The 15,100-nt window shown below is 49.7% G+C and overlaps 1 protein-coding gene across 1 annotated transcript; it reads right to left on the reverse strand.

Moving 5' to 3' along the window:
* Nucleotides 1-3,026: 3,026 nt before the first annotated feature.
* On the reverse strand, nt 3,027-10,498 carry Tmem41a (transmembrane protein 41A). The gene is made up of 5 exons (XM_003476926.5): nt 9,687-10,498; nt 8,316-8,469; nt 6,853-7,014; nt 5,868-6,006; nt 3,027-3,776 (listed from the first exon to the last, which is right to left on the reverse strand). Exons 1-5 carry the CDS (start codon nt 9,803-9,805, stop codon nt 3,556-3,558), a joined length of 795 nt encoding a protein of 264 aa, XP_003476974.1. The 5' UTR covers nt 9,806-10,498; the 3' UTR covers nt 3,027-3,555.
* Between the last annotated feature and the right edge of the window lie 4,602 nt (nt 10,499-15,100).

The raw sequence follows: 15,100 nt of genomic DNA on the forward strand, positions 1-15,100 counted from the left end.
TTTTCAGTAGAATTGCCTAGAGGTTTCCAGGACCTGGTGTCCTGGTGTCTGGTGTCCTTTTTGCAGATTAAAAGGAAAATACTTTCTGTGTCCCCTGCCTTGCCCTTCATTGCTTGCCTCCTGAAAACCAGGAAAATCCCCAACTATGTGTTCCTCAGAGGATGCTGAATCGAGAGCTCGGGGGTTTCAGAGCCCATCCTTCAGTCCTGTCAGCCACAGCCGTGCTTCGAGGAACCTCACGGGGCTGTGACTGCAGCCTGGTCACAGCTTGAACTCCCCCGAACGAAGGTGCACGACCCTGGAACACCTGCTCTTCCCCGACTGCAGGATGTGTTTCCATTTGTGTTACACACGCACACCTGGGGGAGGGGTGATTTGATTTTTATCCTTTTCTAGATCACAGCCTCAAACAACAGTTCTTCAGGCTGCTCAGCAGGGGGATGGAGAAGGGTCGGCTTTGAAAGGGACCTCACACCTCTGAAGCTCAGCCCTGTTTGCAGGATTGTGGGGAGCTCTACCCTGAGAGCGCTGATTTGGGATGGCCTGCTTGAAGTTCAGATATTTTAAAGCATTAGTATCAACAAATTTATTGCCAGATGTGGTGACGCAGGCCTGTAATCCCAGCACTCAGGAGGGTGAGGCAGGAGGACCGTGGAGAGTTTGCGACCAGCCTGGGCTACATAGTGAGACCCTGTCTCCAAAATAATAATAATAATCTTTGTAGGAGTAAAGTCATTTTTGTAGGATTTAATAAACACTAGGCATTTATTTCAGGGACTCACTGTCCTGCTACTCTCTTGACCCACCCCAAGTCCTAGAAGCAATGGTTTCGGATTTTAACCAAGCCTGCTTAAAAAGCCCTTCCCTGCTGTGGAGCTCTGATGGCCTCTCAGTATGAACGCAGTCTTCTTGATTAGATGGCTTGCTCCTCTTTTCCATACCTTTGGGTGTCTTTTTTTTTTTTTTTTTTTTTTTCCTTTTCTTAAAACATTCCTACTTAAACTTAAAGCTGAGGTTTTCTAAGCAGGATATAATATTGCAAACTCAAGGTATTCACACCCTCCTTCCCAGGACAGCGTGGTATATTTTGAGTTTCTGCCAGGCCTAGGCCAGGAATGACAGCACCGCCATCTACCACCTTCTCCTCAACAGCCAGGACCATACTTAGCCAGCACTGCTTTCAGCATCAGACCCCCTCACAACACAGCACTAGCATCGTTACCACTTGAGTGGGATTAATGACAAAGGGAGAGCCTCAACTCACCTCAGAGGTCATCATCAGTTTCTAAAAGGCAGCCTGAGATCTTGAGTTTGTCCTGGTGGGAGAACCACAGGATCTTACAGACGTTCCCCTTGTGGGTCCCACCCAAAGCTGGCAGGGAAAAGGCCACTTGCCTCCGCTTGTGGCTCCTTTTGGGCCACAGTCCCAAATGAACAATTGCCAATCACTGATGGGTCAAATTCCAAAATGTGTCTTCATTCACATCCGCCATGTCGAATGAGCAGGTTCCTCCCAAGATGCTGTGAGACTCACCTGACATCCAAGACTCTGGCTAATCCTGTCAGGAGGAAATCATGCCTTTCCAGGCAGCAAGGTTTTCTTCACTGATTTCATAGAGTAAATGTCCCTGTGTACTCACACCAGCAGCGTCACAGCCTTATGCTGGCCTGAAGAATCCTCTTAGTCTGCTTGTTTATGTGTTACAGCAGACACTGCAAGTGCTGATCCAATGTGGAACGCACTGAGCTGCTAGGGGGTGACCCTGTGGAACCTGGAGCATTTCTCAGGGACAGGCGGTGGGAGAGAGGCACTCTAAAATTACTGCTCTTGAGAAACAGGAGGAGGTGCAGATTTGATTAGCTGTCATCAGTCAATGCTTGATGGCAGGATTCCCCAGATCCAGGCTTCTAGTGGATGGCAAGGCCACTACCAGGAAGCTTCCCACAGAATCCCAGGAGTACTGCAATCCGGGGCCACTTTGCAGCACTCGGGCTGCTGTCCAGTGACACGGTCCTCCTGCACCTGTGAGCCAGAGAAAACACAGCCATCCATATATTTGGGAAACTGCTTTGTTTACCTGTGAATTCATAACCAATAAGGCCCATTTTTGGAAAACCATGCTAGAGGAAGGAAAAGGACAAAGCTGAGGGTCCCGAAGAGGGACAAGAGAGACACACTTGCCAGAGTGTGGGGAGCTCCCTTTTTCCCTCCCTTCCCCCCACTCAGCACACTAATGCCGCCACTATCAAAGTCATATCCTCACCTCCACACAAGCCTTTTTCTAAAAACAAACACTGAACAATTACCAATCACTGATGGGTCAAAATAGTTTTTTGTTTTGTTTGTCTTTTTCCTTTTTATCGGTACCGGGGATCAAACTCACAACTGCCTGCTTGCAAGGCAGGCGCTTATGCCACTGAGCTAAATCCCCAGCCCCAAGTCAAAACAGTTTTAATGAAATCTTTGTTGTACAAGATTCTTATTTGTCCAAAAACCACTACCTGGGAGCCTACGCTTCCTGTGGCACATGGTTATTCCCAAGAATTCATATGGAATAAAAGACCTAGATTAGCACCTTGGCAAGATTGTTGGCCAAGTGAACTAACAAATCCAGCAGATGACCCCCAAGGACAACCATCAGGTATGTCATGATGAGGATGCGGGGTCACACAGCTGGTCAGTTCAGCCATCAAGTCCATCTGTCCTTAGAGGCCATGAGCCAGGTGTGGACCTTGATCCTACAGTTACAGAAAGCAATGATAGCTTCAAGTGATTACAATACAACACGATCAAGTAAGCAGCCCAACTCTGCCTCTTTGAATTTAAAAAAAAAAGACTAAGAAGAAAGAAACAGCTCTTCCTCATTCTCAGCAAATGGCAAAATGAAAAACACTGACAGGACACTGGCTGGTAGCCTAGTACCTGGTACACTCTCCTAGCAGGAAGAGGTACAAGGGACACATGCTTGTGGACTTTCCTTGTCAGGGCCCAGTCCTCTCTAGAACACATTCATAAGATACAAGAGTTTGTGCCAACATTTAATTACGTTTGCAATCAGCATAACTGTCATAGCATACAAGAGATGTGCCACACACGGACATCAGGTGACTGAACATAAGAGCATCACAAAAGTCACTGTGCCTTTAAGCTCCATGTGGAAGTCCTGGGGGTTCATCAACTTGATTCCCTTGGTTTATGGAAGAGGTAGATCACCAGCAAAAAAACACAGAAGAGGAAGGGCCACATGGGCGATGCGGGCTCACAGCCAGTACTGATGCTATGAACTTGAACATGGTCACACAGCCTGGCACTTTGCAGGAGGTGCTTTGGCCAAAGACAACCATCTTCTCCGAGCAGCGAGCATGGTCAAGAGGCAAACCCGACGGACCATCCTGAGTTCTTTGTGGAACAAGCCCCGATACAGTCCACCTTCCAGGGCACAGCGCCCCTCGTGACAGGATGAATGTTGTCGCAGGACAATGAGACTCTTCAAGCCACGTCCATTACACAAGTCAGCAAGGATCTTCAGGGAAGCAGCCAAGGGACCATGCAGGTCACGTGTCTTTTTTACTATCTGTGTGACCCGCAGGCCCCTTCTCATTCAACTGCAGGTGCTTCTGGCTGAATTTTTTAATGAGAGTTCCAGGGACTAAGGCCACCAGGGCAATGGCCAAGAGCTTTAGGACCGTTTCCCAGGAGAAAAGCGCATGCAGGGAGGTGAGGGTTGACAGGATGGAGCCTGTCTGCACGCAGATGAAATTGTACGGGATCAAACCTGGAAGGGAAGGGAAGGGAAGAGAAGGGAAGAGCCTGTTAATGGGAGCAGGGGAAGTCAGAGAAGGGCTGGCGGCAGGGAGCCAGAGGCACATGCAGAAAAGCCCAACTTTTGACCCATCGCCACCACCACTTTCTCCTCTCCTTTCTGTTCCTTTCCTTCCTTTCCTCATCTCCCGTCTACACCTGCCTAGCAACAAGAGAACTTGCTCTGCACACACACTTTAGCATCAGATACAAAAAGACAAATGAGCACTGAAGAGTTAAATCAGGAATAATTGGTACAAAAATGCACATGGTTCGTGCATTTACTAGAGATACCACACCTGGTTCTGAATGCCTGGCAGCCAAAGTAACACACAAAACACCATCATTATGAGATTTGCAGTATGCATATAGAAGAAGTAAATAGCTCAGTTCTAGATTATTGTCTGCCACACGTGGGAGTACTGCACTCAAGCTCTCAGCGCTACAAAATCAAACACGCTCTTAAGTAAATGCTGCTTTACATATTCTGCACTATCTCTAAAAAGTAATCAAAGCCACTGAAAGCCTGGCTGGTGGCCGAATAGGTTAGTCACACAGTGACACCTGGTGAAAGCCTGAAAAAATACACGGGTAGGCAAGGTTCTCTCCCAACGCCCACTCTGAGCTTCTCTGACTGGCCTGGAGCCCCCTGCCAGTCCTTTCCTCTTCTGTAACAGGAAATCTATGGGAGATGAAGGTCACAGGGTGCTCAAGGCCACAGAGCTTGCAGACAGGAAGGAGCCCTGGTCTCCAGCGTCTTCCCACACTCCACACCATCTAGGTAACAGAAGCTGTAACCCCATTAGCTGCGGTACAGAAGCACTGTCTGAAAGCCAATATGACCAGAGTCACCTGCGGCTGACCTTGCTTCCATTTAAGATCTGTTTCTCTCAGGTCTTCCCTATTAATAGCTGCCTGACCACAGACTTGTGTTAGCCCTGAAAGCCCTGGCTGGCAGTCCCTGCGCCCTCTCAGGGTGTATGCTTCCTTTAGGCTTACAAGGCAAGGCAAGGAACGGTTGTGACTTTCCAGGGTGTCAGTGCGCCACTGTCCCGCCAAAGGTGCACCAAGGCCCAGCCTCAGAGAAACACAGCTCCAGTCCTGGCCCTTTGAGGAGGGCAGCTCGCTGGAGGCTGTACAGTTGCCAAGCCAAGCAGAGACTTTAGCAATCATTTAATTCAGGTGATTTCAAAACTCAGGAGCCAACAGAATCCCTTCTAAGGACTAAAGTCCCAGATCCTTGCACCACCTAGAAAACTTCATCGAGTCCTGTGTCCTATTCCAGAGCTGATGACGTAGGGAGTGTTGAGAGCTCCCCAGGAGCAGGCTGTGATACAGCTCAGTGGTGGAGCCCTTGGCTGCCATGTGCAAGGCCCTGGGGCTCATTCCCAACACCATACACACACACACACACACACACACACACACACTCATGCACACTCACATGCCCCAGGTGACTTTGGCTTTTTATTTATATACGTATATGGGGGGGGGGGGCTAAACCAACTGAGAAACACTGCTTTATCCCAAGCCTTTCATCTAGCCAAATGGTCTCCTAAGAGCAAGTGGCTTGCAGAACGTTATGCAGTTATCATAAGCAAGAAGGCCCTCACTGAATGCCAGCTTTTCCTAAGGCACAGCTTAGAACAGGCCATAGCCAGACAGAAAGTCCCTTGCACTGTTCCACTTTACTGCCCATACCCAGAACTCAGGGCTACACACTCACCCAACGCTGCTGGCGTTTACTGAGCACTTCCTGTGGGTCAGGTACGTGCCTTATACGTAGCCCATCTCTGATCATGCAAAGGCCTGATGCCCATCACAGTGCTTGCTACCCAGTAAGCACTAAATACAGAAACAAAACACGCGATCCCACGGGTTCTGTAAGTACTTTTGTGGGTTTTCAAATTCAAGTCTGATTAGATCGAATATTGGGAGTATTAGGTCATAGGTTTAAAGCTGCTCTTTGTGAGCCTGTCCTCTGGGAAGGCAGGCACATGTGACCGCCGGGATGTCCCCTGACATGATAGCACCAAAGACTCGAACTTCCACTCCTGCACCTTACCGATAAGGACTGAGAAGAAGAACTGCAGGATGGGAATGTTCAGAATCGGGGCCGAGAGGTTCAAGAACCAGTTTGGTGTCATGGGGAAAAGCCTCAGGAACAGCAAGAAGAAGAACAAGCTGTCTCGGTTCTCCTCCACCTGCAGCAAGAGGTCGGGGCAGAAAGTCACAAAGGGGACAGTCCCAGACACTGTGTCTTCCACTGCCAATTCTTGCTACAACCCTCGAGGGTATGGACTGGTTTTCAGAAGAACCTAAGGATCTGAGAGGCCAGGAACTTTGCCCAAAGCCTCAGAGCTAGGAATCTTTTTGTTGCTTTTTAAGACAGGATCTCACTATGTACCATAAGCTGGCCAAGCTCTCAAGCTTGTGGGCAAGCTTATGGAAAAGGATTAGATAAAAGCCAAAATGTTATGTGGTTTGGGGGTCCAGGAAGGTAAGACCTTTCTTGGTTGTCTGTATTTATTGGGTCCTTAATGATTCAGGGGGGTGCAGAAGGTGGGGAACACATTTAAGGCAAAAGCCCAGAAAAATGAGGCGGCCTTGAAAAGTCAGAACATAGACACTCTAGTTGCACAGACACTCTTGCAAACCAAGAGAATTCGCTTATCTCTAAGGTTGGCAGTTATTGCCCTGGAATTGGAGTTGAGCCAAATGTCCTCAGCTGCAGTCTTATCTCACCCTCAGAGGCCATCAATATGAGCTTTTCCAGTACAGTCAGAAAGTGCTGTGTTCAGCAACTTAACCCCTACACAGCCCGGTCCCCAGCACTCCTGCCTGGGTCTCCGGGTACTGGGACTACAGGGTTACACCGGCTCCCATAGCTCAGAGCTGGGATCTGGTCCTAGGTCTGTGTCTCCTGATGACTCTAACAGAATCCCTAGCACCTGCAAGGAAGGGAGGAGGAGCCCATGGGAGGTCCCTACTCGTGGCTGCCCTGAGACCATGAGGTGACACTCAGGCTGGCAGCTGTGGCCCCTCCTTACCTTCTTCTGTAGCAGGGCCACTTTATCCGGGAAATAGGAGACCACCAGCTGCTTGCCAAAAACACTGGACAGCAGGTAGCAGCACGAGGCACCCACGGAGGTCAGCACGCAGCACAGCACAAGCCCCAGCCATGGCCCGAACAAGGCACCGGCTAAAACATTCTGTAAAGAAAGCAAACGCTCAGCCACCACAACACCTGGCGGCTCCCGTCCCTCACCCTGGAGCCCGAGACCCACTGCTGCTCGCCACCTCCTTTGATTTCCCAGCCAACATCCATCACTCACATTAAAGTGGAGAATGAAAAGGCTGGGAGCTACAGCCCTGACATTGTTTGTTGTTTGAGACAGGGTCTCACAATATAGTCCAGGCAATGCTCCCGCCTCAGCCTCCTGAGTGCTGGGATTATAGGTGTGGGTCATCATGGCTGGCTCAGTCCCTTCCTCTTTTAAAACAGGATCAGGATTAGCTCCTCTGAGGGCAGGAACAAATTCAGAGGCTAACACACATACACAGCACCTGGCCTGAGCTGCACGGGCTATGGCAGATCAGTGATGACTGATCAAGGGCTCCAAGAAAGCAGAAATTAAATTCACAGGTCATTTTTACCGTTTCAAAAGACAATACACACCATCAGTGTCCCTCTGATAACACCACATAGGTTAAAGAGATGTTTGGGGTTTGTTTTTTGTTTTATTTGCTGGAATTACGCCTAGGTAGTATGCTCATACTAGAGTTTCTGCATTCACCAAAATTCTAGCTGACACTGAGGTCCTAGGTTCATAGAAATGGAAAAGTAAACCAGTACTTCCTAAATGCAGTCTGGCTGATAAATATCATCCTGCCACAGCCTAGGACCCAACAGAGAAAGCAAGAGGAAACCTTGGCAGTAAGGCAGTGGGGCTGATGAACACCTTGAGTATGGATGTCTTCTGAGTCCTGCACCATCCTTACCCCATTCTACAGGTGACAGATTAAACCTTGTGGCAAGAGCAACCGAGGCAGAGGCAGGATGCACCCTCCCTGGGTCCAGGAGTGAGGCCCCCACCAAGTAGCAGCTGGCTCTCTACCCCGAAGAGGGATCAGTTCAATGGGGAAGATGGGACTTGGCACCCCCAAGGGGTCAGCCCCTGGCCTGAGCGTCACACACCTCCCTGCCTCCTCCAGACATGTCTGCTTATTTTCTGGTTTCCAATAAACAGCGTAGGGAGATCCAGGCTCAGCCAAGAATACAGAGAAGGTGCTGGGAGAGGAGAGGGGAGCAGCCACACAAAAGGAAGCATTCAGGACTTCCTGTTCAGTCACTCAATCACTTAGTAAGTGCTAAAAGCCACTGTGTGCCACCCACTATCTCATTTCTTATTCCCACATGACAACTGCTATGGAGGAGTGGCTGTATTTATGGAGGAGTAGCCTTATTTGACAGATAACGAGAACAGGACTGGGAGGCAGGCAGGATACTGACCAGGAAGCTGGAGCCAGGGATGGCAAAGCCCTGTTTGTAAAGGTAGGCGCTGCAGAAGAGCAGGAACACATAGGCCTGGTGCTCCTTCCGGTACTCTCGAAGGATGTCAGAGAGTTCCTGCAGCTCTGCTAGGTCAGAAGGGAACCACAGTGACCTGGGCATTTGGAAAATCAGATAAAAACAGTTCAGATCTATCCAGCACCCAAGCTAATCCGGGCTGTTGCTTTTTTCCCATTAGGTTTATAAACATGCCCATCCCTAGGTCTACTGGGAACAAATACATAACCTGAACACACGACAGGAGACTCAATACAACATGGTGGAGCCAGCCACAACAGCTGTGGTATGGAGGCAAGAGTCTTGGGGTGGCCCACTCTACTATTTCCCAGTTGTGTGAACTTGTGCCTCAGTTTCCTTATCTAAAAAAAGATACGTTGGTGCTGGGTAATCACTGAAGTTCTCGTAACTCCTAGATGTTACGAATGATTGATTTTTGGTGCTGGGAATTGATCCCAGGGCCTCTGCTATGCTAAGCTCACATGCTGTACCACTGACTACCCTATTCTTAAGAGGATTCATTCCCAAGCAAGCACTAGACACCTTCAACTGCCTTCTTCTTAAGGGTACTACCTCTCCCACCAGCCAAGAACAATTCAGACTTCATCTTGCTCCTGAGATACTGGGAAAATTAACCATTTCATCATTCACTAAAGGCCAATTAAAGGTTCTCTAGGGAAGCGTATCTACCCTATACACATAACTATCCCATTAACATAACTTTCTCAAGCTCTTAATTCCAGAGTTCTGTGGTAGATCTCTTGTCTAATATTAATGAGGCCCTGGTTCTACGCCTGGCACTGGGAGAAAAATAAAACAAAAAACCCATAACTTTCTTGATAGCACGGCAGACTTGAAATCAACCCTCTCAAAGAGACTGCTTTTTCACCCTGATCTTAATCTAGCGCTCTGTTCTCTCCGACTCCTGTCCAAGGGTCGCGGTGCAAAGGCTACCTCGCCTCTGCCACCTGAACAACCCCTGAACCCATCGCTGCTCAGGGATGAGCAGCCCTCCTGGTTCTCGTGAGGATGCGTCCTACGGTTGCCGCCTTCCCGGGAAGGGCACAGGTGACCGCATCTGGAAATGACCGTCCTCACGATCAGATCTCGGTACATCCCCGACGACGCACCGCCGCCCAGGCTCGTTCCGTGCACCTCACAGAAAGCAGGCGCGATCGATCGCGGGGAGCAGCGGCGAGCGAGGCCGGCGGCCAGGGGACTCCGCGCGGGCGGCCCGGGAGCCCTGCGGCCACTCTGCACGCGCAGACCTAGTCCCCGCACTCGAACCCCGATGCCTCCACGCCCGCCGCTCACCTGCCGCCGGGCTCCTCCGCGGAGCCGGGTCTCGGGCTCCGGGGCAGCTGCGTGGACAGCAAGTACAGGGCGAAGGTGCAGCCGGCGAAGACGAGGAGTAGACCGAGCAGCGGGCGCATGGCCGGGTCGCAGCTCTGCCCGCTGCCGGGCCACACGAGAACCGGTTAGGCTAGTTGCAGCGCCGACCCCTCGCCACCAGCGGACTGCGGGGGAGCGGAGCGCTTTTGCGGACGGACCGGGGCGGGGTGTTCTGCGCCAAGCCCCGCCCCTGTAAGGCCCCGCCTCCAGCAGAAACCTTGTCTGCGCCTGCGCCTCTTTTGACCTTAGGTCCTGTGCGTTCCTGTTGTTCCACGTTTGTTCTGTTTCTTTCTCCTGTTGCTCCGCAGGCGTCGAGGCCCACAGTGCAGCCGCGGTGCTGAGAGATTCAGGGCGAGCCCTGAACCGGTTTGCAGTCCGGGCCTCAGTCTCTGTCTCACAGTCGAGTCGCCCGCAAGTGCAGAGCCAGGGAGGGCTCGATCGCCGTCGGGGCGGTGACAGGGCCCGCGGAAGTAGCCGACCTTGCTCCACGACCACCCTGCAAGGGGTTATGTCTGTATTTAAAAGTCAGAGCTTGGGGCTAGGGGTGTGGCTTGGGTAGAGCGCTTGCCAGGCGCGCGCAGGGCTCTGGGCTTGACTCCCAGCGCCACACAGTAAGTAAGATCTGGGTTTTAGAGAGATGAAGTGGCATTGGGCCAGAGAAGCGGGGTAAGGACCCCATTCAGCGTGGCTCCAAAACTGGTGCTTCTCACCCCGTGCGAATTCCGGGGGGGGTGGGGTTTGAGTTCCCCAGTCCGAAAAGGGAGGGACCGCGCGAGCTTGCCTTAAGGCACCGGAGTCTGGTTACTGGGAAGCTTAAGAAGCATGAGGCGTCAGAGGGAGGTTGAGAACCAAATGGAAAGACCTGTGAGGCAAGCTGAGGATGTTTTGAGGCTTCTCCAGCAGAGGTGTTGAGTGTGACTCAGTTTCCCATTTTAGAGTTCTCACGTTGGGGTGATTAGCGAGCATGCTGAGTTCACAACTGCCGCTCTGAAAAGGATTGAAGATCACAGCAGTAGGAAGGAAGCGAGGAAGGTGGCCAGCTGGGGGAGGCTAACTGATAGGACATGTGTCTGATGAAATGAAGGAAGAGGCGAAGAGAGTCAACAACTTGGGCAAGAGAGAAGTGACCTTGTCATGTCACTTAGAGCACTTTTTGAGCAAAATAAGGAGCACTTGTCAATTCAACTGTACAAGATCCTGTACACTTCCAAAAGCAGAGCGTATGGGTACACAAAAGTATACGTTCACAGATGTTCGCTCAGCTTTGTTTTGATGTTAAGAGTTTGGGAACAACCAGCATACCCATCAATTGGTGTATTCACAAATGGAGCTCTACTGAATGTAGCCTCCTAAAACAGAGGCAAGAAGTGAATCCTAATATAGAACAGCTGCCGGATGCATGGCCAGGGTAAAAATCAGACAAGGTGCAGGATTAAGAGAAAACTGTGGGCTAAGTAGAGCAGTGCACACCTGTAATCCCAGCTACTTCAGAGGCTGAAACAGGATGAAAAGTTCAAGGTCAGCTGGGGCAGTTTAGCAAAAACTTGTCTCAATAAAATATTTGTAAAAGGGCTTGGAGATGCATATCGGTGGTAGAGCGCTTGTCTAGTCTGTGTGAGGCCCTGGGTTCAATCCCTAGTACTGAACAAAAAAAAAAAAAAAAAAAAAATGACACTATGACTCATTTTTAAGAGAAAAAAAGAGGATATATTTTCTTTTCAAGTTACTGAAGAATTACAGAGGAAATGATTCAATGAGTAGGATTTGTATCACAATAACACTACAGGGATTTGGTAGGTAGAGAAAGAAACAGAACAGGATTGACCAGGAGCTGATTACTGTGGAACCTGGATAATGGACATATGGAGGTAGATTTTGTACTACTATTTTCTCTCTACGTTAGAAATTTTCCATTTAAGAAATTGAGGAGAAGTAGTCTGAGCCCTCCATCCTGCTGAGTAGTCACTGAGTTATTTCCATCCCATGACAATACTCTTTCCCCCATCTGACAACCTCCCTCCAGCCTGGAAAATGCCTCTTTTTAGCAACACCCAGGACAACCATCACCTCCTCTCTGAGAAACCTTCTCCAGCTCTCCAAGGCGGAAAAGTTATTGTCTGTGCTTAGAGCTCCCTGAGAAATGTCATCACCTCTCTTCCCCACAAGACAGCAAACTGCGCCCTAAAAGAGATAATGTCTCCTCTATGTCTGGCTGCTCCAAGCCCTAACTAACTCTGTGCTTCTCTAACAGTTGGAACTTAAACATCTTTATTGAATTAATGTCTCAGGTTCTAGCAAAGACCTGGCTTGGTATATATTGACTTTTGAGATGCCAAAAGAATGCAGAAGGGAAAGTGAGTGAGGAGCTAACACTATTGAGCCGGTGCTGGAGTCAAATAGAGAACAAGACGATGAGGTTCCTGATATCAAGGACCTCACTGTCCCTTTGCCAGGGGAAGAGCACAGAGGGAGATGGGGTCTTACAGCATGACAGGTGCCTTGGAAGAAATCAACACGATGCAGCTCACTCCACTCAGCAGGGTCATCATCCTACTTATCGATGCATAGACAGGCGAATGTTCAAAGGCGCTTGTGAAGTCTGCAGCAGTGGGCACCACACAGAACACCAGGCCACCTGCTGCCTCCTGTCCTGTCCCACCGATACACAAGCTCGCAGAAACCTGGTTCTCGTTCTAAGACTGAACATTCAGATCTGCAGATTGTTTTGGTCAATATTGTGTTGCTGTAAAGAATTATGTGAGATGATTTAAAAAAGAAAAGGTTTACCCTGGCTATGATTTTGGAGGGTTCAGTCCATGGTCAACTGGCCCCTTACTTTGGGGCCTGTGGGGGCATAGTGAAGCCGCTCACCCCATAGCCAGATTCATCTGTGGATGAACTGGGAGTTCAGTGTGCTCTTAGGAGGTGGGGCCTAGCTGGAGGAGATCTGTCGCTGGGAGTGTGGCCTGGGAGGATGTATTTTTCTTCCTGTTCTCCTCTCTACTCTGGCCGGCCACCATGAGGCAAGCCTTGACTTTGCTTCATCATTCCCCTCCCCAACAATGTTTCTTCTTTGGAGCCCTGATGATGAATCCTGCCTCCTTTAGATTGTGTCAGGTATTTTGTCCCAGCAGCAGAAAGCTAATAAGCTACAGTGAGTGAAAGATCTGCTAGGTGCACTTCTTAAACTTCCACACCCTCCCCATAGTGCTGCGCTAGGGGTGACACCTTGGATTCATAGGCCTTTGGGGATATTTAGCAAACCATAGCAGAGCTCATCGTCTAGAGGACACAGCTGATGTGAGAGGGGAAGATCTCAGGACACAATGAAAGAGACAGTTACAGTGAATATTTTTCACTGACTGTGTTGTAGACCCCAAAGGGAGTGTTTTATAGGCATGAATTTCTTCCATAGAACAGCTCGCATGAAGTAGGGGGCTCTCAACTCACCTTCATCTGTTACAGTCCAGGAAACTGAAGTTTAGGACAAAGTAAAGGAATGAATCATATAATGGAGGCCACACACCCTGCACCACCAGGGCCTAATGTGTTACTGTGCACTACTGTCCTGAGAATTCTTTCTGAGTCAAACCAGAAGTCTGAAACCAGAAGAAACCAATGAAAGAAGATTGCTAGCTCAGGGATAAATGAGAAAGATAGAGACAGACACAGAGACAAGAGAAGAAAAGAAGGGAGGGGAGGGGAGAGGAGCAGAGGGGAGGAGAGAGTCCTGAGCATCCAAGAGACTTTGAAAAGGAACCCCAGGCAGTGCTGGCGTCCGTGGAATCTGAAGGTCATGGGATTTGGCCAACACAAGGATGTCTTCCCCAAGCGGAGACCCTTAGGACTCTCTCCTCTCCTTGGACCCTGAAGCAGGGCCTCCTGCTAAGTGAACAGCCAACACCCAGTGATGCTTCCCTGTGGGGGGGCCCAAGCTCAGTCAGAACCTCTTAGGAGAGCACAGATCTAACAAAGGCCCAGGCATTCTTGTTGCAGAAGGTTCCAAGGTGACCCCATCCCTCCCTTTTCTCAGGTCTACAGTTCAGGTCTTCCTGCATGTGTTAGATTTTCCTCATAAAATAGCTGAAGCATTAACTTATAAGAAGAGTGCTTTGCTCCGACTGATGGTTCTGGAGGGTCCCGTTGCTCTGGGCCTTAGTAAGCATCACATGTCTTCATGGGAGCTTATGGTGAATCAGCAGCACTTTATCGTCAGCCAGGAAATGGAGAAAGGAAGAGGAGACTGGACTCCCACAGTCCCCTTTGAGGCCACATCCCCAGTGACTTGTGGACCTCTCTGTAGTTCCCACCTTCTGAAGAATCTACCACCTCCAATATCACCAATCTGGTGACCAAGCCTTCAATGCATGCATCATTGGGGAAATTTAACATCTAAAGCATGGCACCAGAGTCCCCTCCCTTGTCTCTCCCTCTATAACATTTGGGCTGAGATGACTAATTTTCTATTCTTACCCTCGAAGGCCTCCTTGACTAAGGTGACAAGAGAACATGAAGTAAGGATCCAGGGGTAGGCAGCTGTAAGTTTTTTGAATAAACAGAGGAAAGTATATTGATGTCTGTAAGAGTTGGAATGATTCTGACTGTCCTAAGCATGAGTCCATTCCATTCTGCCCAGCTGACATTTATTGAGCACCTACTTCATGTCTGGGACCATGTTAGGCACTAGAAAGGCAAAAACAAATAAACAGTAACCACACTCCTGGAGCCCATCGTCTTGGAAGAGGTACCATCACAGAAGCATCACAGTGTGGCATCATAAAAAGCCAGTGTCATGGGCTAGGGATGTGGTTCAGTGGTAGAGCTCTTGCCTTGCATGCACAAGGCCCTGGGTTCAATCCCCAGCACCACAAAAAACAAACAAAAAAAGCTAGTGTCGAAGCAGGTAGTGGCAGGAAGAGCTGTAGGACAGCAAACAGGAAGACTCTGAGCCCCAGCTTGGGGTCATCCTGTACCACTGTAGGGTCCTGAAAGATTTTAGCAGTGGTGCTGAGATAGGGGTGGGGGCCCCCAGACTTCAGCACAGGCAGGCTTGCTGGGAAATGGCACAGGACCACTTGGAAGGTGCAAATAAGGAGTAAAGGGAAAAAGCCTACTTCTGTGGTCACCAGGGAGCCTGGGAAATGGACAGCGGCCTCCAAAGATGACAAAGATAATCGTATCAAAAATTTCTGGGAGACAAATGGAAAAAGCTGTGAAGGTTGGGTGTCCTCATGCCAGTGGGCTATTGCCAGGGCAGAGGGGAAGGTTTCACTGAGGATGGGTCCCCAGGGCTTGGAGATAATTCAGTGTTTATTTCGTAGATATTTCCTGAACGT

The sequence above is a fragment of the Cavia porcellus genome, unplaced genomic scaffold (genome assembly GCF_034190915.1).
Source record: "Cavia porcellus strain 051 isolate PalLab524CR breed Dunkin Hartley unplaced genomic scaffold, mCavPor4.1 scaffold_14, whole genome shotgun sequence".
Taxonomy (NCBI): Eukaryota; Metazoa; Chordata; class Mammalia; order Rodentia; family Caviidae; genus Cavia; species Cavia porcellus.